The sequence below is a fragment of the Sphaeramia orbicularis genome, chromosome 7, assembly GCF_902148855.1.
Source record: "Sphaeramia orbicularis chromosome 7, fSphaOr1.1, whole genome shotgun sequence".
Classification (NCBI taxonomy): Eukaryota; Metazoa; Chordata; class Actinopteri; order Kurtiformes; family Apogonidae; genus Sphaeramia; species Sphaeramia orbicularis.
This window is the reverse complement of record NC_043963.1, coordinates 38,225,827-38,251,331: the sequence shown is the minus strand read 5'-3', so window position 1 is coordinate 38,251,331 and position 25,505 is coordinate 38,225,827. Positions and strand designations below refer to the sequence as shown.

The 25,505-nt window shown below is 36.1% G+C and overlaps 2 protein-coding genes across 2 annotated transcripts; one reads left to right on the top strand and one right to left on the bottom strand.

The window, feature by feature from the left end:
- The first annotated feature begins 680 nt into the window (after positions 1–680).
- eps8l3b (EPS8 signaling adaptor L3b) lies at positions 681–19,163 on the top strand. The gene is made up of 19 exons (XM_030139203.1): positions 681–769; positions 1,037–1,152; positions 1,261–1,325; positions 2,722–2,880; positions 4,475–4,624; positions 6,002–6,087; positions 6,184–6,317; positions 7,193–7,302; positions 7,717–7,852; positions 7,947–8,023; positions 8,125–8,199; positions 9,573–9,718; positions 13,486–13,645; positions 14,194–14,234; positions 14,838–14,928; positions 16,191–16,307; positions 16,392–16,480; positions 16,560–16,692; positions 18,535–19,163. The coding sequence occupies exons 1-19, from the start codon at positions 732–734 to the stop codon at positions 18,574–18,576; spliced, it is 1,965 nt and encodes a 654-aa protein (XP_029995063.1). The 5' UTR covers positions 681–731; the 3' UTR covers positions 18,577–19,163.
- On the bottom strand, positions 19,008–25,505 carry LOC115422711 (glutathione S-transferase Mu 1-like). The gene is made up of 8 exons (XM_030139201.1): positions 25,354–25,505; positions 23,232–23,307; positions 23,093–23,157; positions 22,918–22,999; positions 21,172–21,269; positions 20,994–21,089; positions 19,672–19,782; positions 19,008–19,410 (listed from the first exon to the last, which is right to left on the bottom strand). Exons 1-8 carry the CDS (start codon positions 25,387–25,389, stop codon positions 19,315–19,317), a joined length of 660 nt encoding a protein of 219 aa, XP_029995061.1. The 5' UTR covers positions 25,390–25,505; the 3' UTR covers positions 19,008–19,314.

The window sequence follows — 25,505 nt, the reverse complement described above, 5'->3', positions numbered from 1 at the left end:
TAAAATACATTCACTCTTGCAGAAAGTGGACTCGTCAACTGGAAATTTAACTGAACGTTTAATCCAGAAGGTATGTTATAACTTAAAAGACATAAAATGAATCAGTGTAAGTGTTGTTTAAGTATAGTGCATCTTATTGGAGTACAGCTTTCTTTCTTAGATTTAATCTCTTGATATTTTGAGCAGGGTCAGTTCAATCAGAAAAGCAAGCAGTTACATCATGAAACGGATTAAATATTAGTCCTTAAATTAGAGACCTGCACGTAATTCATTTACTGTGTCGTTACCCTGTTAACTCTTTAGGTGCTGAAGTTTTTTTTTTTTTTATTTAAGGGCACTTAAAGGGTTAAGTCATGATTAGTTTTATGTTCAGCTGAGTTTATTTCAGTAACTTTAAACTCACTGATCTGAATATTAGTTATATACATATATTACTAAATGCTCTATATTTCACTGAATTGCATTTATAAATAGTTCCCAACCTCTCCTTGTATGAAACATGTCGTGGATGACAATTCAAAAAAATGTACACCTATGATATTGAATTAGTTTTATATTTCTGTTTCTTTAGGCCTTACATACAACAGTTTTAGGCTGGTCTGTATTTTTCAGACTTATTTATACATCTTAGAGTCTTCAGATCTCTTCTGTGTTTATATCATTTTTACAATTACAGGTTTGTGTGGAGTGAGTTTTTTGTCTTCTCAAAAGTCAGACGTGCTGCTTTAGAAATGTTTGGGAACCCTGGTCCGTTCTCTTATTCTCCAGGGTAAGTAATAGTTTCATTTCACTTTCATAGTCATCCTGTTTTCACATTGTTTAATGCCTCTGGACACTCATTGTAAATCTTTACAACTCTGCACAACCGATAACACCCTTCAGAGATAAAACAGAGCTGGGCTGTAGAGGCCGAGTGTTTCTGCAGATGCATTATCTTCAGATGACGGAGCTGCTCCTGATGATGGTTTTATTGACTTGTGGTTGCTGGATGAGCCACTCTGGTACTTGAGGTACTTAAGGTCATGTTTTATTCCAGGGGTTTCTCTCCTGATGACCTCCCACAGCAGAGACGGGGTTTCCAGCCTGAGGACTTGAAGGGTTCTCCACTGCAGAGGAACAACATGTCCAGACCCAGTGGAAAATCCATATACAGTACATGCACATTCAGAGACAAACACACACATATATGAATCTGATTTTTATTTTGGTGAAAGGAAAATGTGTTTACTGTGTTTTGAGAATAATCTCTTTTTTCATTAGTGCAGAGAAAGGGGTACTCTGAGTCTCTGAACAGACCATCTGAGAACTTACACTTCCGAGTGGAGGTAATGAAAGCTTTTTTTTAATCATTCATTCATTTTTCACTTAAACACTATCCCATAAAGACCCAGTGTGACTTTTGGGTCAGTTCCCAAGTAAATTTTTCTCTCTTTTTAACCTTTCCTAAATGATTTGTCACCATTTGATTATATTATCCTCTGCATTTTACTTTTTTTTCAGTGAAAATCATCTATTTTCCTATATTTTATTCACTAATTATATAGATGTTCATCAAAGCTCAGATTAAAGTTCAGGGTTATTATATCAAAAACAGAGAAAACTGAAGAAAAAGTGACTTTTTCAGTAAAATATATCATTAACTGAACATAAACCAAGCGTGTCCATCCACTGTCATTGATCCAACTCCATTGGTGTTACTGGTGAATCAATGTTGTAGAAGACGACGGTGTTTCCATGGTAACTGTGGAGCCTCTGAACGTCCAAATGGGTCATATCTGATGACCATGAAAAGATGACAAACTGTATTTACACCAATTATTTACATGTATTGATAGGATCAGCGAATGGACAATTATTAAACAGTTTAGATCAGTAGATGGTTTTGGTCGACGGTGGATGTTTGGGTCTTTATTGGTTAAACTCAGATAAACTGCACAAGAATGACACAAGAACACAGCACTTAACCCTTTAACCCCTGAGACTTTATTTCAGTGAAACGGGCTGCTGTGAGTATGTGCTTATGTTCCTTTTCTTCAGTGGTTTTGTTTTACTGTGTGTTTTAGGGTCAAAACAGGGTGGAATAACAGAAAACGACAAAGAAAGGAATTGAAATTTGACAGGTTTTTAAAAATAAGACACTCAGAATGTACAATGTATTTGAACTTTGCCCCAGTAGTTTTTTGGGGGGCTTTTGTTTTCTAAATCAGTCCAGCTGCTTTTTGGCACCTGGTTGAACTCCAAAAGCAGTTACACAGTCAAACCTCTGTTAAAACACAATTAAAAAAAAAAAAAAAAAAAAAAGGAAAAGAAAATCACGACAACACTGCAAACAACATTAAAAACAAAAAAAACCCACAAAAAAAAACAATGTAAAAAAAAAAAAAGACTATTTTATAGTGAGTCGGTCTTACTCACTGCTCTTTGTTTCACCCCCCATTACACAGGTGTGGGTTAGAGTGAACTGAGCATGCTCAGATGTCTATGGAAAGAACAAGGTCTATTCCATCAGTATGTTCTGAAATTCTTCCTATTGAGCAAATGGTTGAATTTTTATGAATATTTAAAATAAATCATACATTCAGAACGCTCACCACAGACATGTCAGGAGTTAAAGGGTTAATAACAACCCAAACTATCTAAATAAAGAAGTCAAGGTAAGTTAAATTTGCAGCAGAATCAGACAGAGTTCCTGTTGTTTTCTGACTGCACATTCATCCACAGCACCTGTTCACCTGTGACCTGGACGGACAAGAGGTGAAGACGGTCAACGACTGCTTGGCCAAACTGAAGAGGCTGGACGCCAAAGGTCGCCTGTGGCCTCAGGAGATGATCCTGGAGGTTCAGGGAGGATACCTGATCCTCTGTGACATCGAGACCAAGGTTTGTTACCGTTATTTTTGCGAAATACTGTAAATAGAGAGCAACGTAGGAGCCAAATCAAATGAATTTACAATGATTTTGGTCTCATTCCACTATTATGAATGAGGTCGGACACTGTTGGAAATAATAGTGAGGTGTTGGTGACTGCCATGTTCTTAGACATCTGTGCTTTGTGTACAGAGACAGTTTTAGAAAGTAGAAATTGTGAGAATTAATGACAGAATGGGTTTTACTCTAAATGAATGTTTGTCTCAGATTTACCAGATCTATATCAGTGTCTTAAATCTGTCAGTTTTCCACTTCAGACATTACTACATACTGCACTGAAAGACAACATGAAACAGAGTAATTCTTTCTTTTTTTTTTTTTTTTTACAGAATTACCAGTAGGTTTATGGATATATTTTTTGAGAAATTTTTAGATGTAAAGCAGTTGTGTTAGAATAGAAACATATGTTTAATGCTAATTTATGACTAACTTTCTCCATCTTTGCCACATTTCTTTGATAACACTGGTCCACAAGTAAAATGCCTTCAGCATAAAAGTAGCAAAACTTTACATAGTTTGAGTCACTAGTAAAGAAAAATTAAGTAAAAATGTTGGTTGGCTGTAGTTTCCAAGATCCAGTCTTTGGTCAAAATGTGTAATTCTGAGAATTAATGAGAGAATGGGTTTTACTTAAAAGGAATGTTTGTCTCAGATCTACCAGATCTGCTGTCTGTACATTATAATACACTCACTTTACAGTTTCTTTCTAATGGAAGATTTATACATCTAATGTATAAATGTACATAAACCAGTAATAACACTATATCATATACGTTGAAAACACCAGATAACCAGCTCTTCTCTCATTTGTTTTCCAATTCATTATTTAGTAAATTTCATCTCTATAGCAGATAATAAAAAAAAAATAACCTGGTGATTCTTTCCCAATAAATAATCTTGAAAACAGTCAAATTTAAGGTACTTAAACTTAAATAATCCCATTTTGTGTAGCTTTTTCATTCTACTCCACTACATCTCAGAATCTACTGTTGTTCTTTTTACTCCACTACATTTATTTGACAGCTTTAAATCTTTCTAGAGGATCAGCCCATAAAGGAAAGCATTGTTTCATTGGCTAATCTTAAAATACTCCTCCTTCATTTGACTTATTAGAAATAGATTGTCTAAAAACCTTCCCTGGATTCACTGACAGATACATTGTTACAACAGAAACAGACCTGTTTCTCTGAGGTCATGAAAAGTTGACCTTAGAGATGGGTTTGCACAGAACAGCAGCTCTGTATAGAATATGATTCATCACTACCAGTTGCATATAAAGTAGATCAAATGACTTAAAGTTAAACATTTACAGCAGTAAAATGCAGCATGCACATAAATGCAGCAGTAACAAGAATCCAAAAACGTCACATGTAACGGTACAAGCATTAGTAAATCCACTTAAATGAAGGATGTCAATACTTTTATCACCACAGTTGGAAGTTTCTCTGTATAAAAACTGTTTACATATAGTACATCTTTAACCTTATATTTTCATATTGGCTCTTTTGTAGTAAATACCCTCCCTCCTTTCTGTTGTGATTCTCAGTCAGAGTTGGAGTCGATGCATTTGAGCTGCATTCAGCAAACTAAAGCCATGTTGGACAGCTGCGCCTACAATTCTGTGCTGGCTGTCACCGTCCAAGAACGCAACAAACGCATCCCACAGGTCTTCATGTTCCAGTGTGAGGATACCGGGGTGAGTCACCGTTCAACTCAGTGACCTCTGGAAAAAGGAAAAACATCTGATGAATCACACCAGAACAAATGCAACAAAATACTCAAAATAAACTTTCCAACAAAAGTATTTCCATACGTTTTAATAATCATCCAGACAGAACAACTCAATATAAACAGAGGAGTCGTCAGTACCTGCAGGTCTGTTCTTCATGTTCCTGAACACATCTGTGCACATCAGATGTTTGGCTGGTGTTAGGTTCTACTTCACATGTGCTTCTACACTGTACTCAACCTGTATGAGACAAAACATTTTTATTTCACCGGCTGATAGGCCATGAGCTGTTGTGATGGCACTGTGTCTGGTGTCGTCTTCGTCATCTTCGTCATTGTTTGTCATTGTTCACAATTTTTTCAAATATCTTCTCTGATGAAACTACTGGTCAGATTAATTTCAAATGTTATATGTAGCTTCGTTTGGACAGTTTCTACAAAGTCTGTTCACAATTTTTTTATATTTTGATTTTTCAATTTTTGACAAATATTTGAATTATTAAACATTTGTCTTTACTTATAATGGTCCATATTTTAATGACTTATAACGTGGAAATGGTTACAGATATAATTACCATTGAGCACTGATAGGAAGTCATATATGGACTTTTATTTGGATTCATGACCTTTGACCTCAAGTGACCTAGAGGGTCAAAATCAAGGTCACCAGTGTCTACATTTCAACAATCTTCTTCTCCAAAACCACTGGTCATATTCATTTCATATTTTGTATATAATTTCCTTGGGACAATGTCTGCTCATTTTTGTCGCAGTTTTGAGAATTTTGGATTTTTGATGAATTTTTGAAATATTAAAAATTGGTCTTCACTTATACTGGGCCATATTTTGATGGCTTATACCATGGAAATGGTTCGAGATATCAGTAGAGTTACTATTGAGCACTGATAGAAGTCATATGTGGACTTTGATTTAATTAGTTGAGTTCTCCTCCAGTGAAAGTACCACCTACTTCTATTGGGAGACTGATCTCCTGCATCAAGACCACAGGATTCTAACATAGAGACAGAACCTGACAACCTCACACATTCAATTTGTTATTGATCTTTGATAGAACATGCCAGTGAGAGACAGGGACATTGGTCCTATTTTGTTTCAACAGACCCTTTCAAGTCTTTTCTCCTCACCTCCTATCCTAAAGTAACCTGATCTGGAAAATGAAGTAAGGACTTCCAGTTATTAGCCCAGACCGTGTAATGTGTCCTAATTAAATGTCCTTTTAATGCATCTCTGATCAGACATTATCTCTGTTTCATAAAACATGGCCTTGGAACCTTTATTGCAGTTGCCGTACAAGGGTTTAATTAAGAGGTGTGTGTTTTTCCAGGCTGAGCTCATCAAGACTGACCTGGATAAGGTCATTCAAAGAGGAGGTGGTGAAGCAGAGCCAAGCACAGACCAGATGGACATCAGGTACAAGATACACTACCAGATCACAGAGGAAAAGACAAAACAACAACAACAGTAAGACAAATGTTTAGAGACACCGTGAACGTTGTGTGTTCTCAGGAGTAACCTGGAGAACATCATAGGGCTGCAGGTGTCTGGAAGCTTCCGCCAGCCTGGTCCTCGTGCTGTGCTGAGAGAAACCACACCCCCACCTCCGGAGTACTCAGGTCCACAGTGGAACGTCAGAGAACCAGGTGCACTGAAAAATGACAATAAAACATCTTCAGAAGAGGCTGAGATCCTTCTGACCGATAATCGACTGAATTTTTAATTTACTGAAGCTCTGAGCAGCAGGACTGATAACTAACATGACTAAAGTTAGTTTCTTAATGTACAACGAAAGGTTTTACATGATTAATTGTCATACAAATAACTGTGATTAGCAATTTCCATTCAGTGCCATTATTCTAGTATAAGCCTCACAATTTTATTACACCCACTGAAGAAGAAGAGTTATTTATTGGCATAAAATAGTACAATATATTTAAAAAATATCTCTTTGTTTGCATTTTAGGCTTTAGAAACATACATTACGACAGGCAGTTTGGACATCAATAAATTAAGTGTATCTCTAAAATACAATACACGCAAATAAATTATTTATATCTATAATAACACATTTAAAATAATAAAGCAACAAGGTGGTGTGCTCTATAGTGTACAAATCAAATTATAGAAAACAGAATTAGTGGCATTTTATTTAGTTGCATCCAGCTGTTTTTATACAGGTGAAGAGAGATGATGATGATGATGATGATGATTATGACTTCTGATGTGCAAATTTCCTGTTTACCTCTGTTTTTGTAATTATTTTCTTATTTTCTAATTTTCTTACATACAGTTCTGTCCTGAACATGGGGTGCTATGCCACTGTGCTACTATCTAATCTAATTTAATCTAATTTAATCTAATCTAATCTAATCTAATCTAATCTAATCTAATCTAATCTAACTGGCATAATGTGATCATGTGTCAGGTTCATTTAGTCATTAAAACTGTCTCAGTATTTTCTCTACCTTGATCCTCATCTGTATTTGTCTGTGTAAATCTTTTGTTCTTTTGTGTTCAGAAAACCTTCCTCCATCGCGGGTCTACACCCCTCCAGCAGACCTACATGACCGGCAGATTAGTCCAGATGTAGCTCCACCGCCTCAGCTCACAGACTCAGACAGGAACACGGTCAGTACAAAAAACAGAATGAATACACACATTCTAAGTTTTGACATTATAAAAACACTTTACAATAAGTGGTGCTTGAATAAAATGACACAAAATCATCCAGAATAAAACAATTTCAGAACATAAATTAAAAATGACAGATTGAATTGAAGAACTTTACCTGCAGTAACTTTACCTGGTACTTAAAACTTTACCATTGAATACTTTTTTAATAACTGTGGAGGAATAAGGAGCCTGTGTTTCAGTGTTCATCTATTTCAGTAGAGCTGCATAAATATCTACAGGTAAATATACAAACACTACGCAGCCAAATTAAGTTGAAAAAGGCACAAATATATCATATAATAATCAATCTGTGGGTCTGTGCCTGGTCAGACAACACTTCATATGATTATGTTTGTTGTCTTTATCCAGGAAATCTTAAACCACGTTTTGGACGATTTGGAAATCTTCATGAGTAAAGTGTCGGCTGCAGCAAATGCATCTTTAGCACAAGAAGGAACGAGCAAGAAGAAGAAGAAATCTAAGAAGAAACAGGCAAAGAAAAATGGTAAAATTCCCTCCACAGACATATGTAGAAACAATTAGACCTCAGACTGATCCCAGATCTGTTAGTATCTCACATGTTTGCGTCTCTGGTGCAGCTCCAGCTGTCCTTCTGCCGTCGTGGGAGGAGTATATTTCCTGTCTCCAGAAAATCAAATATGGATTCAATCTGCTGGTAAATACTTTTCTTAGTTAAATCTTTCCACACGTGACACGTGATAGAGCAACATCAGAAAAATGTGAATGAAGCAGTAAAATGTTTTATGGTGTTTTCAGGGTCAGCTGGATGGAAGCCTGACCAACCCCAGCGCTGAAGACTTTGTCCACTTCCTCTTCACCATTTTAAGCATGGTGAGAAACACTTACTGGAATGAAGCCGAAGCATCAGAATCAGAACACTTTAATAATCCCAGAGGGAAATTATTGTGTGCTATTGTTATTATTATGATTGTCATGAACAACAACAACAACAACAACAACAATAATAATAATAATAATAATAATAATATTTGGTATATATATGTATATATGTATGTGTGTATGTGTGTATATATATATATATATATATATATATATATATATATATATATATATATATATATATATATATATATATATATATATATATATATATACATACATACATACACACAGGGTGGAGAAGCAAAATTTACAATGTACATTTTGTTGTTTTTTCTCAGCAGGCACTACGTCAATTGTTTTGAAACCAAACATATGTTGATTTCATAATCATACCTAACACTATTATCCATACCTTTTCAGAAACTTTTGCCCATATGAGTAATCAGGAAAGCAAACGTCAAAGAGTGTGTGATTTGCTGAATGCACTCGTCACACCAAAGGAGATTTCAAAAATAGTTGGAGTGTCCATAAAGACTGTTTATAATGTAAAGAAGAGAATGACTATGAGCAAAACTATTACGAGAAAGTCTGGAAGATACTATTAAAGAAGAATGGGAGAAGTTGTCACCCGAATATTTGAGGAACACTTGCGCAAGTTTCAGGAAGCGTGTGAAGGCAGTTATTGAGAAAGAAGGAGGACACATAGAATAAAAACATTTTCTATTATGTAAATTTTCTTGTGGCAAATAAATTCTCATGACTTTCAATAAACTAATTGGTCATACACTGTCTTTCAATCCCTGCCTCAAAATATTGTAAATTTTGCTTCCCCACCCTTTATATATATATTGTACTATTGTACTAGGCAATATATTATCAATATGATTATAACAGAAATATACATAAATAAGTGTGCAAAAGTATTGGTATGTTATTCAAAATGACATTGTTATAATGTGGAATGGAATCAGTTTTAGAAAAAACAAAGCATATTTATGTATCCAGTTAAGAACCAGTTCCATAATACACTAGTACTACTACTGAAGATGATGATAATAATAATCATAACAATAATAATACGCACATCATAAAGATAATATAATATAAAAGGAATACAGTGTATAAATATGTTCAAATACAATCATACAGTTTTGTCAGTGACGCAAACTTTGTTTTCATAAACTTTTCAGGTTCAATCTCTTCTAGATTTTTTTTTTCCACGTGTTTCTGTTGTATATTGAAGAGCAAATATAAGCAACTTAAAAAAAAAACTTTCACTCTCAAATAAATAACATTTATACAAAGAAATTGTGTCACTGACAAAACATTTGTCTGTCCTTTATCTCGCTGTTTGTCCACAGCTTGTTCCACAGTACCCACTGGACCTGCCCCCCACAGTGCTGTCTCCCCTGCTGACAGAACCTGCCCTGCACCTGCTGAACCAGGTGGTCTCCCCAGAGGAGGACGCCCTCTGGAGGTCACTGGGAGACACCTGGAACATCCCCAGGTAAGAGGGACGTCACATCCGTCCATATACTACATCCCTCTGTGTCACCCTTTTCCCTTTGTGTTTGGTTTTTATTACTTCTATTGTTTTCATTCTCTTTTTCATCATCTGTTGTGTATTACTGTTATTCTACACTTGAGGTAACTTCTATCCTGTCTTAACATTTCCTGCTGTCTGTTTCCACCTTTTCTTGATTTTTTATTTCTTATTTATGTCATGTCATTGTTTGTTCCAGGGTGTGTTGGGTCAGCAGTCACAAGACAGAGCTACACAGTTATTGCATTTAATCTGACCATCCTGTTTGCACGTTCTCTAAGAAGTTTGTAAACTGATATGAAATGCTACAGAATAGAATAGAATAGAATAGAATAGAATAGAATAGAATAGAATAGAATAGGCTTCACTGTCGTTACATCAGTTGTGCAACGGACATATTTTTAAAAAAATATATAAAATATGAAATTGTGTGGAATTTAAATATGTGCAAATTAGAGATGTACCTACGGTGGCCCAGAGGTGCAACAGGCCAAAAAATTATCCACTTGACGAAAAAAATTATCTACTACAAGAAAAAAAAAAGAGAACAGCCTAAAAACATTATCCACTAGATGAAAAAAATTATCTACTACAAGAAAAAAAAGAGAACAGCCTAAAAAAATTATCCACTATAAGAAAAAAAAGAGAACAGCCTAAAAAAAATTATCCACTACATGAAAAAAATTATCTACTACAAGAAAAAAAGAGAACAGCCTAAAAAAAATTATCCACTAGATGAAAAAAATTATCTACTACAAGAAAAAAAAGAGAACAGCCCAAAAAAAATTATCCACTGTAAGAAAAAAAAAGAGAACAGCCTAAAATAAATTATCCACTAGATGAAAAAAAAAAATCCCCTATAAGAAAAAAAAGAGACCAGCCAAAAAAATTATCCACTAAAAGAAAAAAAAAAAAGAGAACAGGCAAAAAAAAATTATCTACTAGCCCAAAAAATTATTCACTATAAGAAAAAAAAAAGAACAGGTGAAAAAAATTATCTACTATGAGAAAAAAAAGAGAGCAGCCCAAAAAAATATCCACTATAAGAAAAAAAAAAAACATCAGCCACCTTTTCAATTACGGGGGCGCTGTTTACCCGAAAGGTGTCTTGCTTTAAAATTAAGGCCACCACAAAAAATAAAAGGATAAGCTGAAAAATTTTAAGGCTTTCGGCTAATGTGGCTAATGCTAAGGAAGTACCCCACCGGAAGTGGAGGTCGTGCGCTAAAAAATAAAGTTATTTTAAAATATAGATATTTCCATTAATATAGTTTGCAAAGCAGTTAAATGATTAAATACGGTTCCAGTGTCTGCTCAAGGTTAGGCATGGGCGTTAAATGGTTAAGGTTAGGGTTAGGGTATGGTTGGGGTTAGTTTTCAGTGGTAAATGGCCCTTGTGTGCACTGTGTGAAGGTTCGTTGCTAAGCTAATGCTAACGCGAAAAGTTGACGGCAACTTTGTGTTATTTTATTTTGAGAGGAGGAGAAGAGGAGCTTCCTGTGGAGCTCCACTATCATGGCATTGCCCATTTGTTTGCAGGTAGACCTCTCCTCCTCAACTCAAACGGAGTGTCTTTACTAACACTAGATCAAGAAGGACATTTTGTGGAGATGCAGATGTGTGCCGTGGTACCGCAGTGCCTCGGCACCTGGCAACGAGCTGAGCTGTGGTACCGAGCCATGGTACGCAGTGCCGTGCTGGGGTACCTGGCACCGAGCCGTGGTACCGCGGTACGTCGCGGCACCAGCCGAGGTGCCACGGCACCTCGCGGCATCAACCGTGGTGCCGCACCAGCCGAGGTGCCACGGTACCTCGCGGCACCAGCCGAGGTGCCACAGCACCAGGTGTCGGTGCCGCAATATGCACTCGCTGTCTCTCAACAAATGGGCGATGCCATGATAGTGGAGCTCCACAGGAAGCTCCTCTTCTCCTCCTCTCAAAATAAAATAATTTTAGAACTTCTTGTAGCGAATATTCATAAAAAATGATATTGAATGTCAGGCAGTTGAACAATTCAACACCGTAATCACACAATTGTTTATTCGCACTGGTAGTTCACAAAGTTGCCGTCAACTTTTCGCGTTAGCATTAGCTTAGCAACGAACCTTCACACAGTGCACACAAGGGCCATTTACCACTGAAAACTAACCCCAACCATACCCTAACCCTAACCTTAACCATTTAACGCCCATGCCTAACCTTGAGCAGACACTGGAACCGTATTTAATCATTTAACTGCTTTGCAAACTATATTAATGGAAATATCTATATTTTAAAATAACTATTTTTTAGCGCACGACCTCCACTTCCGGTGGGGTACTTCCTTAGCATTAGCCACATTAGCCGAAAGCCTTAAAATTTTTCAGCCTATCCTTTTATGTTTTTGTGGTGGCCTTAATTTTAAAGCAAGGCACCTTTCGGGTAAACAGCGCCCCCGTAATTGAAAAGGTGGATGATGTTTTTTTTTTTTTCTTATAGTGGATATTTTTTTGGGCTGCTCTCTTTTTTTTTTTCTCGTAGTAGATAATTTTTTTCACCTGTTCTTTTTTTTTTCTTATAGTGAATAATTTTTTGGGCTAGTAGATAATTTTTTTTTTTGCCTGTTCTCTTTTTTTTTCTTTTAGTGGATAATTTTTTTCATCTAGTGGATAATTTTTTTAGGCTGTTCTCTTTTTTTTTCTTGTAGTAGATAATTTTTTTCGTCTAGTGGATAATTTTTTGGCCTGTTGCACCTCTGGGCCACCGTAATACTACTGTATGAAAGGGCGAAATAAAAAATATATAAAAATAATATGAAAATGTGCAAATGTAACTGTGTTAACAATGTAAACATACCTAAGCATACATGTAACAGCGTAGTACAAAAATAAACTGCATAAATAAAGTTAGTATTGTAAAGTTGTTAGAACCTCTTATTAAATGGTTAGATCACTTTAAGAGTCTTCACATGTTCTGATGAGGGTGGAGTGTTTTGTACTTGTCTTTGTGTGTGTGTGTGTGTGTGTGTGTGTGTGTGTGTGTGTGTGTGTGTGTGTGTGTTTCTTCTTTCCCTGCAGCCTGTTTTGTAACTATTAATCACATGTGGTGCTGCATTCATGTCATATGATGAAAAAAATGATCACAAGTGAGATTAAAGCCTCAGTTTCATTAGTAAATACACACAACAGCATACACAGTTCAATAAAATAACTGCACAAATACAAAATATATACAAAACAAATTTAGATGTGAAATCAGGCATAAAAATTAGGACTGTAAAACATTTCTGACCTTTGTTTCAGATAGTAGGTGTGTTATGACTAAAACCAGATTTTCTGGTCCTGGTCTAAAGAACCAGCATCTGTCCCCTTTGCACCTGTAAGATAAGGGCCCACAGTTAAAGACACATATGGGAGTTAAAACAACACAAATGTTAAAGATAACAGTAAAAATGAAACTTTCCCATATCTGTCATGTTTAACGGTTTCCTTCCAGTGTATTAGTACTTCCTAATTTAGGTGATGTTTTATTATGTTGGTCGTTTGTCCAGGACAACAGATGGAAATTAACTTCTCTGCTAAATCTGGTGCATGCATCTTGTTCTTTGCAACTAATGCCAATATACACTGTCCTGTAACTAAATAAATACAAACAAATACTAACATATTTTATATATTTAGATTTTAATGTAATATTAAATATTATATAGGCCTTCTATATACTATGTTATCCTAACATGTTTCATCTCTCAGGTCTAGATGGCCAGACAATAATGTCCCGCCTTACATCCCAGAGTTTTATGATGGTTGGCAGCCCCCGCCCCCTTCTCAGAGCAGACCATTGAGCCGGAGCACCAGCCACCGCCTCCCACCCGGACAACCCTACGGACAGATGAACAATGGGATGAAAGAGGTGAGGACCACCGTGACACCATGAGGTCACCTTTAGACAGGAGGAAACAGTTTTATTTTCAGCTCCTACACATTGTCCAGTTCAGAGTTCCATACATTTATTCCAGTGAAAAACAACAGAGGACATGTGGAGTGACTCTGCAAAGAAATCCACCATATATTCTGGGTCCACAGTTAACAAACCTTCTGTCCTTAAAACACAAACAGGATGCACTAAAACTGTATATTTCAACACAATTCAACCATATTTCATTACCAATCACTTGCTCAGTACACTAGCACCAGCTCAGAATATTTACAATCTTTTCTGAAAACCATGCAATTACATTTTATTTGAATATCGTGTCTAAAGTTCATATTCTCATGATGTTTTTTTATGTTTATATACCAAAAAACTACGTTTGAATCATTACAGTAGTGCATGAAGCTCCAAAGTTTGGTGCACTTACTTGACATCAGTAATTTTTCATCAGTTTTTTTGGATAATTAACATTTCCACCAAAAGCCAATATTGATATGTTGTGTTTATTCATTGTTTTCATTTCCCAGCCTCCAGGTGACAGCTCATGGATGACACCACCACCGCCACAGTAAGCATCACTTCACTGGAGACAGTTTGACTTCATGGATTCATTTGTCACGCAGGCTTTACTCCATTTAGTCCTCCCTCAGCTTTACTCTGACAAAGTCTGCATAAAAATAAAAATAAATAAATAAATAAATAAATAAATAAATAATAATAATAATAATAATAATAATAATAATAATAATAATAATAAATAAATAAATAAATAAATAAATAAATAAATAAATAAATAAATAACAATAATTCATTCATTTTCTGAACTCACTTTTATCCTCACTAGGGTCACAGGGGTCGCTTGGAACCTATCCCAGCTACTTATGGGCAAAGGTGTAATAATAATAATAATAATAATAATAATAATAATAATAATAATAATAATAATAATAATGATGATAATAATAATAATAATAATAATAATAATAATAATAATGATGATGATGATGATGATGATGATGATGATGATGATGATGATAATAATAATAATAATAATAATAATAATATGGATTAGATTTCTATAGTGCTCTTCAAGGCAACCAAAGCACTTTACATTATTGATCCATTATTCATTCCCTCTCACATTCACACTCTGGTGTTCATTTCTTTTCAGTTCCAGTGAGCCATTGTACATGCGAGCCATCTATGACTTCATGGCAAGAAACAACCGAGAGTTGAGCATCATGAAGGGTGACGTGGTTCAGGTCAGTACATGATGTAAATCTGAACCTGTATTCATCCATCACTGTGTAAAGATCACCTCTAGTCAAAATAGAAAAAAATAATGCTGCATTTATTCACCTGCAGGGTGTTTATATCCAATGAACTGTGCAGAATATACTGATGTTTATGGGAAAATCTGATTCTGCAGCTCAAGCATTAACAGAAAATATTGAAAACTTTCCGAGTGAGGCGTATGTGAAGGATCAAGATGAACTGAACATTTCTGGTCAGGGTTTTGGGAAACATGGTCAAACTTTAACCTAGAAAGGTTGCTATGGTAACCAACAACTCACAGGAAAAACTGAGTCATTATACTGGCTCGAAGATTGCAACAAAATGACAAGCATTAGATACACTTTACTCCCTCAGGAAGTTTTTATATTGACTTTGAGATTAAAACTGAGCTTTTAACCAAAAGATAGTTTCACAGGTTGAAGTTTGAATGAAATTTAATTCACACAGTTTACAAGAAGGGTTCTTTTGCCAAAAAAATCTTGTGAAACTGGATAAAAATAATACATTACACTGGTCCACAATTTTTTTTTAGAAATTATCTGCCGTAGAGATTAAATGTGCTAAATCTTACATAGTTTAATAAAATGAATCAGAAAACAAATGACATAATAAGTGTCACCTGATATATTCAGTGCATATGATGAAGCGTTATTACACAGCCTGTTGGTTTATGTACATTTATACTGTAGATTTATAAATGTTCCAGTATAAAGAACCTGTAAGTGAATGTGTTATAATGTATGACAGCATTTTGAAGTAGATCTGAGACAAACTCTCCTTTAGAGTAAAACCCATTCAATAATTAATTGTCAGAATTTCACATTTTGACTCAAGACTATCTTGGAAACTACAGCCAACTAACATTTTGACTTAATTTTTTTTTTTTTAATGACTCAAATCTGGTGAAGCCTTACTACTTTTATTCTGGAGGCATCTTACTTGTAGACCAGAGTCATAAACTAGCACCAAATATATGTTTCTATTCTAACACAACATGCTTTACAGCTAAAAATGTCTCACAATAAATATCCATAAACCTACTGGTAATCGAATGCAGTAATGTCTGAAGTGGAAATCTGACAGATTTATGATGTCTGATAACCAGGCTGAACTCTGCCTCTCTGCAGTAACACTAGATCTGGAACTGTTCATACACCTGTAATGTTTCTACAGCAGCGGTTATAGCCTGTTGTCAGCATGTTTTTGTCATATTTTGTCGATTTAACAGGTGATACAGAAAAGCAAGCAGTGGTGGCTGGTTCGAAACAACCGTGATGAGGAGGGCCACATCCCTCAAAACGTTCTGGAGCCGATGAGGGGTTCCTCAACCGTGGACGGGCCACAGGTGAGCAAAGGTTCACACTCATTACACACTAATGCCTAACCTAATAAGGTTCTACAGGACGGACTTTACTCTCTTCACTCACAGCAAGCGTCTCGAGGTCCGCCCACTCTAGACATGAACTCCACGGCTGCAGAGGTCAAAGCCTGGCTGGAGTACAAAGGCTTCTCCAAAATGTGAGTGGGGGGTCTCACTTTAAAGGATGTTTCACCTTAACACATTGAAATGACACGTTTCTGTTTCTGTTTTGTTCAGTACTGTGAGGAGCCTGGGAGTGTTGACTGGGAAACTTCTTCTGGGGATGAGCAGGGATGAAATCAGGACTGTGTGTCCAGAGGAAGGAGGAAGAGTCTTCTTCCAGCTTCAGGCCGTCAAGTCAGCCATAGCAGTGAGTAACGGAGCACACACAGTAGGAAGATGTCCAAGGCTTCAACAGAGGATTAACATTATCAGTAATGAATCTGCTCAATATCACCTTAACCGCGTTGCCTTTACATGTTCTAAACCAGGGATGTCAAACTCATTTTCTTTCAGGTTCCACATTCAGGCCAATTTCATCTCAACTGGGCCAGACCAGTAAAATAATAACATAAGAACCTATAAATAATGTTTGTTTTAGTGCAAAAAAAACACATTACAGGTTAAAAAGTGTACATTTTATTTACTTTTACAAACTATCCAAACAAAAAAGATGTGAATATCCTGAAAAAAGTGAAATTTCTTGAGAAAAAAATATAAGAAAAATAAGTGCAGCTTTAATAATATTCTGCCTCAACTTATCATTTATACATGTGCATAATGGATCAGATCTACAAAGATACAAAACATTTTGTAACAGGCAGAATATTGGTAAATTGCACTTAACTGTCTTTAGGTATTTCAGGTTGTTTTAATATTTGTTCAGGTTACTCACATTTTATTGTTAAAGGATTGTTTGTAAATGCAAATATTTTCATAATTTAATAGGTTTTTAGCATTAAAACAAAAAGAAACATTTGGAGTTGTCATTATTTACAGGTTATGATATTATTTTACTTCATGTTAGTCTGTATGTGGAACCTGAACTAAAAGGAGTTTGACACCCTTGACTGTTAATATCTTAAGTGTAATTTTTGCAAGTTCATCCCGTGGGCCAGATTGGACCCTTTAGCCGGCCAGTTTTGGCCCATGGGTCATACATCCATGTTACCTTGTCTGAACATTTTCACATTTTTATTTTCCTCTTTGGACAAACATATGCAGAAATAATAATTCTAATCAGAAAGAACAACCGGAATAAATGTTTATACATGGGTATGAGGTGCTATTATTTTCCTACTGAATGAATTATTAAAGGTTTATTAAAAATTCTCTCCAGTCGGACCAGCTTGGTCTGTTAGTGGAACATTAGAGTCTTTGTAAATGAAACTTTAGACCACTGGTGTCACACAAACCGACTCGCTAAAGGGTCCAACCCAGCCCCTGGGATGAGTTTGTAAAAGGAAAAAAATGACAATGAAGATATTAACAATCAGACTAATTCGATCTCAAGTGAATCAGACCAATACAATACTATCAAAATAACCCATAAATAATTACAACTCCAAATTTTTCTTTTTTAGCGTAAAAAAACCCAAAATTACATGTAAATGTTAACATTTACAAACTGTCCTTTCACAAAAAATGTGAAGAACCTGAACAAATATGAACAACCTGAAATGTCTTCAAAGTAGGAAGTGTAATTTTACCAATATTCTGCCTGTTACTAAATGTTTTGTGCCTTTGTAGAGCTGATCCGTAATGCACATGTATAAGTAAGTTGAGGCAGAATATTGTTAAAAATGCACTTATTTTTCTCAAGAAATGTCAGTTTTTTCTGGTTATTTACATCTTTTTTGTTTGGATAGTTTGTAGATGTAAATGTTTTGTGTATTTGTCGATCCACTGTGATCTGTAAGTTGTATTGTACTGAGGTGTTGAAATGGCACTTATTTTTAAGACATTTCAGGTTGTTCATGTTATTCATTTTTTTAAAGGAATGTTTAGAGATGTAAACATTTTCACACTGTAATTTGACTTATTCTACTGTTAGTATTTTACTGGTCCGGCCCACTTTTTGGCTGAATGCGACCCCTAAACTAAAATGAGTTTGACACCCCCGATTTAGACCATCATATTTGACAAACAATATCAAATCTTTGCATTCCAGAAACTGAAACATCCACCGTTTATTTTTTTTTGTTTCTCACAGCTTTCCAGTGAACCATCGGGCCTGTACAACAGCCGCTACTGACACCACAGATGTCCAGTACATTGATGAACACTTTTCCCTCCATGGGCATCATTAACATCTGCCAAATGTAATATTTGATTCCTCTTTTTGTCAGGTATTATCCCACTGGTTTGTCATTTAAGGAAAAGCCAGTTTAGTGAATGAAACAATAACTATCAATAATTTGAAATAGTTAAAATTAATTCCTGTTGCTTTAATGTGAAATAACTATAATTACAGCAGGTCAACTTTGTACAGTTTCCCAATGGTGATTCAGGCAAAAATATTAAACTCCAAACCTCATTTCTTCTTATTAATTAGGGCTCATCGCATTAGTACAACATATTCTACTGCACTCGTAACTTATATGCTATATTTTATTGTCTTTTAATTAATATTTCTGTGAAAGGTGTGAAATGATGTTGAAAACAGTCACTGACTCACTGTCTTTAACTGCATTTTCTTTAATTGTGTCCAAAAAAGGGTTGTTTCCAATAAACAAATGCACCAAATCAAATTAAAACTGTACTCACAAAACTCAGTCCAAACCTGGTTTTCCTTTTACACAAATTCTGAATCAACTACAAGTTTTAGAACTGGCAGGAATGAAAAAAACATCTGGAAAGTCCATCAAATATTTAAAGAATATGAAACCTCTATAACCAAATGGTGATTGGATGTACCGTACATACTAATGCTTCTCTTATCCTGAAACTGAATGTTGGATCCTTGTTGCTGTGGTGAGAAATGCTTTGTTCTTTACTCCTTTTTGTTTCCCCACTTTGCCATCTTGTTGTTGACGGGAGTCTTCATGAATCTGTTTGATTTCATATAAGCAGCAATCTTCTCCAGAGCCTGTTGGAGAAGAAGTAAAACAGAAGAAAAGTCACATCTATTCACATCCTAATATTAGTCAGTTAAACATTTTACAATAAATTACGTAAGCAAGTTATTATGCAAAGGAAGTAACTTTATTTGCACTGTACAGTAAACTCTCAGATCAAATGTAAAATAACAACCAGCCCATAAGAGATGAAGATAAAGGTAACAGAGGTCCAGATTTTAATTTCGTGACTGCAACAAATTGAGTGTTGTGGCGTCTGTTTCTGTGTTCACCTCAAATCGGTCCATAAGGTCTTTGAGGTTCTTGAATTCATCCAGACACGTTGGGTGAAACATCCTGTGCTGGTCCAACAGCTCGTACATAATGAAGTCCACAAAAGTGATCTGTTAGGAAGGAAATTCGATACATTCACAGAATACAAAGGCCAATATTAGAGAGCACTATTCAATAAAGGGATAACAATCAGTCGAAATTATTAAATGTAATGTGTGTAATGTCAGCCAGCTCTACTGTGCATTTTAGAGACTTATTTGGTTTTTGTGTCCGTACATTAATTGTTTTTGCTAAATCAGCTCATTTCAGTCAACAGCAGGAAAATATTTCTCTACTTCTGTCAGATTGGCAGGATCCAACGTTTCATCTGGTTTTAGTTTTGTCATATTTCCAGTATAAATGCAAAACCTGTTCAGAATTGTTACGAGTGGCAGGTTTTTTTCATGGCTCAAAATGAGGCAGAGGTGGTAGCATCCTGATCCTAAAGCACCATGACCATGAGAACCACACCTTCAACAGGCTGAAGACATTTTACAAGCACAACATTTATGGAATATTACATGGTTGAAGAAAATGATAGTGGCCGTTGGTTCAGTTACTTTTTCATCAAAATACTTCAAATGAACAAAATCAGGGAAGATGTGACAAAGAAAATAAAGAAAAGATTTAGTCATCTCCTTGTGTAAAATTTAGACAGATATTTGTTTTGAAGAAAAATAAGAAATTGTGAGATAAATCATGTCTAAACGTGTAAAACCCCTTTTTAATCACCAAATCAGAATGAGTATCTCATAAATGCCACTAATATAAGATGCTAAACATATTCTTCCAAAATGGCACCAATTTTTTTTCCCACTCTTAAAAATATTGTTCCAAAGTAGTAAACAGCAGGTTTATGGTAGGCTGATCAACAAGTACACAATCCAAAATGTTAAGTTATTTATAAGGTTAAGTTATTTGTTGCAGGTGTGTATTTGTCCTCAAAAACTAAGAACTGAAATTTAATGCTGTCCTCAAACAAAAAGAGGAACAACAGGAAACATCAGTGAAGCGAGACCAGATTAAAACACGCTAGTATCAGCTAATCACGCTCCGAGGAGTGTGTGGGAGTATGAGAGAAACTTTTCCGGTTTAGTCTGCCGACAGCACCACTCCTCTGCATTTGCACATCAGTGTTGTTCTTGATGTATGATAGAAATGTAACACATCAGAATGTTGTTGAGGATTTATATTCAGGAAAAACCCTGAGTAGGGATTTGGGATGCACTGTCCATCTTAAACCTGCGTTCATTTGCTAAAACTCTACATAAAAATGAAATACCTTGTCACCAGCAAACCACTTCCTGTCTCCCAAGAAGTTTGAGAACTGCTTCAGTGTGTCTGGCAGCATCTTCAGGTAACCTGGCTTAATGTTGTCCTGATGTCAGAGAGGTGAGGGCAGTATTAGTGGACAGTCACAGTTGTACAGTTTAACTACTGTTAACCTCTAAAATACTTACAAAGTCAGTGTAGCACATCCTCACAAAACCGTTTCTGAAGTCCATGGCCTGGTTCTCCATGATGTCGACACGGACCTTCTCATCCTCTGTCTCTCCACCTGTTATTAAAACAGATATTTATTTTATTTTATTAAAGAGTCAATGTTTCTAATGTAGACCAATGGTGGAAAGTTACCATTTCAGTAAAGCTTCTTTCCAAGATATGCAATTAGTGTTCAAATAGGAAAATTCACCATTATGTGTGTACATTATCTACCATCTACCAAGCAGGCCATGCCCAAAGTTTTAGGTTTCTGTAGCATGAAATTTAAAACCCTTTTATTTCAAAACTGGGCCTCACTTCCATGTTTCTATTGGTATCCTGTGACAGAACATACAAGTGTTCTACAACCTGGGCCACTTATTTTTGTGGAACGTTGACGCAGATCTGCTGTAGCTCCCTGTAGATTCACCACTGGCCATTTATTCAACCAACATATGTGGACCAAAAATTTGTAATAAGGTTTCTGGTGCCTGAAAGTTTCTGTTTGTACGTTTGACACACTGGAACTTGAACCTCAGTGGAAAAACTGAGCTAAGGGGTCAAAGATACACTGACAAATGAGTGTGGGTGTTTAACCACAGCCTACCAAACAAATCTGTATCCAGGTACAGACTCTCAACACCTGTGGAAATATGATTCACACAGTGACTCCAATTTGCAAGCTCAATAATCATGGAAGTTCCTAGTTCTTCAGCTTGATCCTGACTTATTAGTGCTGTTAAATAATAACTGGCAACACTGTATAATCATGGCAATCGTGATACATTTCCAGATAACAGTTGTATGATCACACATTACACACACTTCAGGCATTTCACTTAAAACTAGACACTGAACCTTGAGGTGGTGGTACATGGTATTATGGCTTCTTTATTTGTAATATTTGCACAAAATATGGTACCCAATCTATTTTAGTCAAGATCAAAGTGGTCAGTAATCACTTTCAATGCAGTCACTAGAGCTAATGCTACCAGACATGATGACAAATGTGAAAATAAATATGCTATAGGTTAGAGGTGTGCGATATGACAATATTAGATCGTGAAGGATTAGATTGTATCGATGATCCAACAAAGCAGAGAGATTGTGGAATTGTCTATAATCTGATGTAGTCAGAGCCATAGAGTATTCAACGGCTCTGGATGTAGTTATAAGCTGATGCACAGACGCATCACATGGGTTCATGTCCACATCACATGGATTTCACTTTGTGTAACAGGAGTCCTGGCTGACAGCGAAACGGACAAGTTACTTCCTAAAAAGAACTCCACTTTCATCATATGGAATTGGTTTGGCTTTTCCCCACAAAACAAAGTGCAAACAGTAATTTGCAAAATATGCACAAACATGGTTTGCACATTGGATAGCAACACTACGAACCTGTTCAATCACATGACAACGAAACGGCTAGAAGACCAGCCACACTGCAGCCAGAGGCAATGGGTAGCGTTAAAAAAAGCAAACAACTTCAACACAAGCATTTAGTAAAGGCACTCTTTATGAGAAGAGTAGCCAACGGTGGAAAGATGTAACAGAAGTAGTAACTTTTTGCCTAGCAAAAGATATGCAAATTAGTCTCAAAGATCATTGTAAAGAATCGTGATAAAATCGGGATCTTTTTTTTTTTTTTAAATCACGATATGATATTTTTGCCATATCATCCACCCCTACTATATGTGAAATACACTAAACATTATACTTACACAAATTGTGCTTACGAGCAATGTATCTCATGATTGCATTGCTCTGTGAGATCTTCCTGTCTCCATCTTCCAGGTAGGGCAGCTACAGGGACATATTGATCATAAATGTTAGATGATCTTTTAATTATGTCACTTTTAACAACTATATTAAAAGTCACAAGGTCAAGTCACTTACATTGGGGAAGTCCATCCCAAGTTTAGGTTTCTCATCAAACCAGCAGCTCTTGTCATAGTTGGGGGCTGTGTGACAGAGAGTGGAGTTAAATGACAGAACCGACACCAGAGAACACTTTTAACCTGAGCAGGTATGTTACCTTCTCCGCATCTGTAAAACTTATCCTCATAGTTGGTGCCGGTGTATTCCAGCAGCAGGCGGATGGGCTGGGCGAGCTGTACAAAGGCAGGGTGTGCACAGTTTACTCAGCTTAGACAAAACACTTTGATTATGAGGTTTAGAATATCACATAGCAGAACATACACTGATAAATGACCTTACAAAACTGGAAATAAAAACAGGAGGCAACATGTCTGCTCTGGACAGGTGTGTCTATTGTGTCAAAGTGTATAATGACACGATAAAAAAATAACTAAAGACTGCTGGTAAACTTAACAGCAGGAAAATATCACTAACTTCATGGAATGGTTACTTTCACAACTGAATACTCTGAAATTTGCATTCTGCTCAATTTACCTCGGATGTAAAATGTAAAAACAGTGAAGGGCAAATAAAGTGTCAATAATATTTACATATACATAAATGTAGAAAGTCATCATGACGCAGCAGAAAATGGGTAATGCCCACAAATGAAGCTTGAAAAACTATTATTTGGTGTCAATCATATATCCATTAAAACAATAGGATTTGATCTTTAGCTAAAATATGACAAAAAAAAAAAAAAAAAAAACTCTTCCATAATTCAGTCATTTTTTAATAGCTACCTCAGATCAAATAGAGCTCATTTAGTTCTAGGTTGTGTTAATGTTTGCAGACCTGTAGATTCAGTGACAGGTTAAACCGCAGGTGTCAAACATACGGCCCGGGGGCCAAAACCGGCCCACCAAAGGGTCCAATCTGGCCCGTAGGATGAATTTGTGAAATGCAAAAATGACACTCAAGACATTAACAGTCAATCCTTTTACTTTAGAGCCCATATAAAGCCCTACTTTAGTCTCAAGTGGGTAGGATCAGTAAAATACTACCATAAAAACCTACAAATAATGACAATTCTAAAATTTTCTTCTGTTTTAGTGTAAAAAAGTGAAATTATGTGAGAATGTGTACATTTACAAACCAGCCTTTCACAAAAAAAATATGAAAACTAGAAATGTCCTAAGAGAAGTAAGTGCAATATTACCGATATTCTGCCAGTTACTAAAATATTTTGTGTATTTTGCAGATCCATTGTGATCTGTAAGTTGTAATGCACATTTACAAATGATAAGTGGAGGCATAATACAGTTAAAATTGCACTTACCTTTCTTAATAAATTTCAGTTTTTTCATGGTTGTTCATGTTATTCACATTTTTAAAAAGACAGTTTATAGATGTAAATATTTCCATAATGTAATTGTACTTTTTTCACTATAAAACACATTGAAATGTTTGGAGTTGGTATTATTTATATATCATTATGCTATTAATTTACTGGTTCTGCCCACTTCAAATCATACTGGGAGGATATAGCCCCTGAAGTAAAATGAGTGACACCCCTGGGTTAAACACTGCAGCAGAGGAATGAGACGTAGACTTTTAAAGGACTCCAGGTGAAAGTTTAAGATCTTAGTTGATAGTATCGTAAAGTCGCAGGATATTCGACTACAAATTAAGTTGAAAGTCCCGAGTTTAGACCATGCTCGCGCACAAAGAAGTAGAAAAAGTGCTATTGTAGTTGACCGTGTTTAGTGCCTTTTAACAAAAACCCGATACGTCTGAGCACAATGACACGACTATTTGATGTTCAACAATGTGCCCTTGTATTCCGCCGGCAGCTTGGTTTATTTTAACGCAGTCAGCTCCGTGTTGCCGGTGGAAATCTAGCTGACATTTTTTACAGCTAGCTTTTAGCTAACATTAGTAGTGTTATAAAGCGGCACGAGACAAACCGTTACAAACTGATAATATTTGAACACGTGCACGAGCCTCTTTCATTCCGCCGTTACGTAACATTTTACCGAGGCTCCGTCTGGAAATGCATGAAAAAAAAAAAAAAAAAAAAAAAGAAAGAAATGCATTAAAACAGCCAGTTATTGCACTCCCCATACACAGGCTGTTTATATGGAAGCACAAGCAAACTTTAAAAAGCCCGGACGCGGTGTGTGTTTCACATTCTGGTGGATGTCCAGCAGCATTTAGGTTCAGAATCACAGCCGTGCGGAGTCACACAATAACGAACAAACATGAGCCGGTTCACGGGCTGCAGAAGCCGTTCAACTTACCCCGCGGATGTCCCAGTAAGCCAGTTTCATGGTCATTTTGGAAGTACTTTTCAGACACAGTGTGGTGAACCAGGACCGAGCTGCTGAACGACAGCCAACCGAGAAAAGGAGAGGGAGGGAGAGAGAGGGAGGATGATGTCTACGGAGCCCGG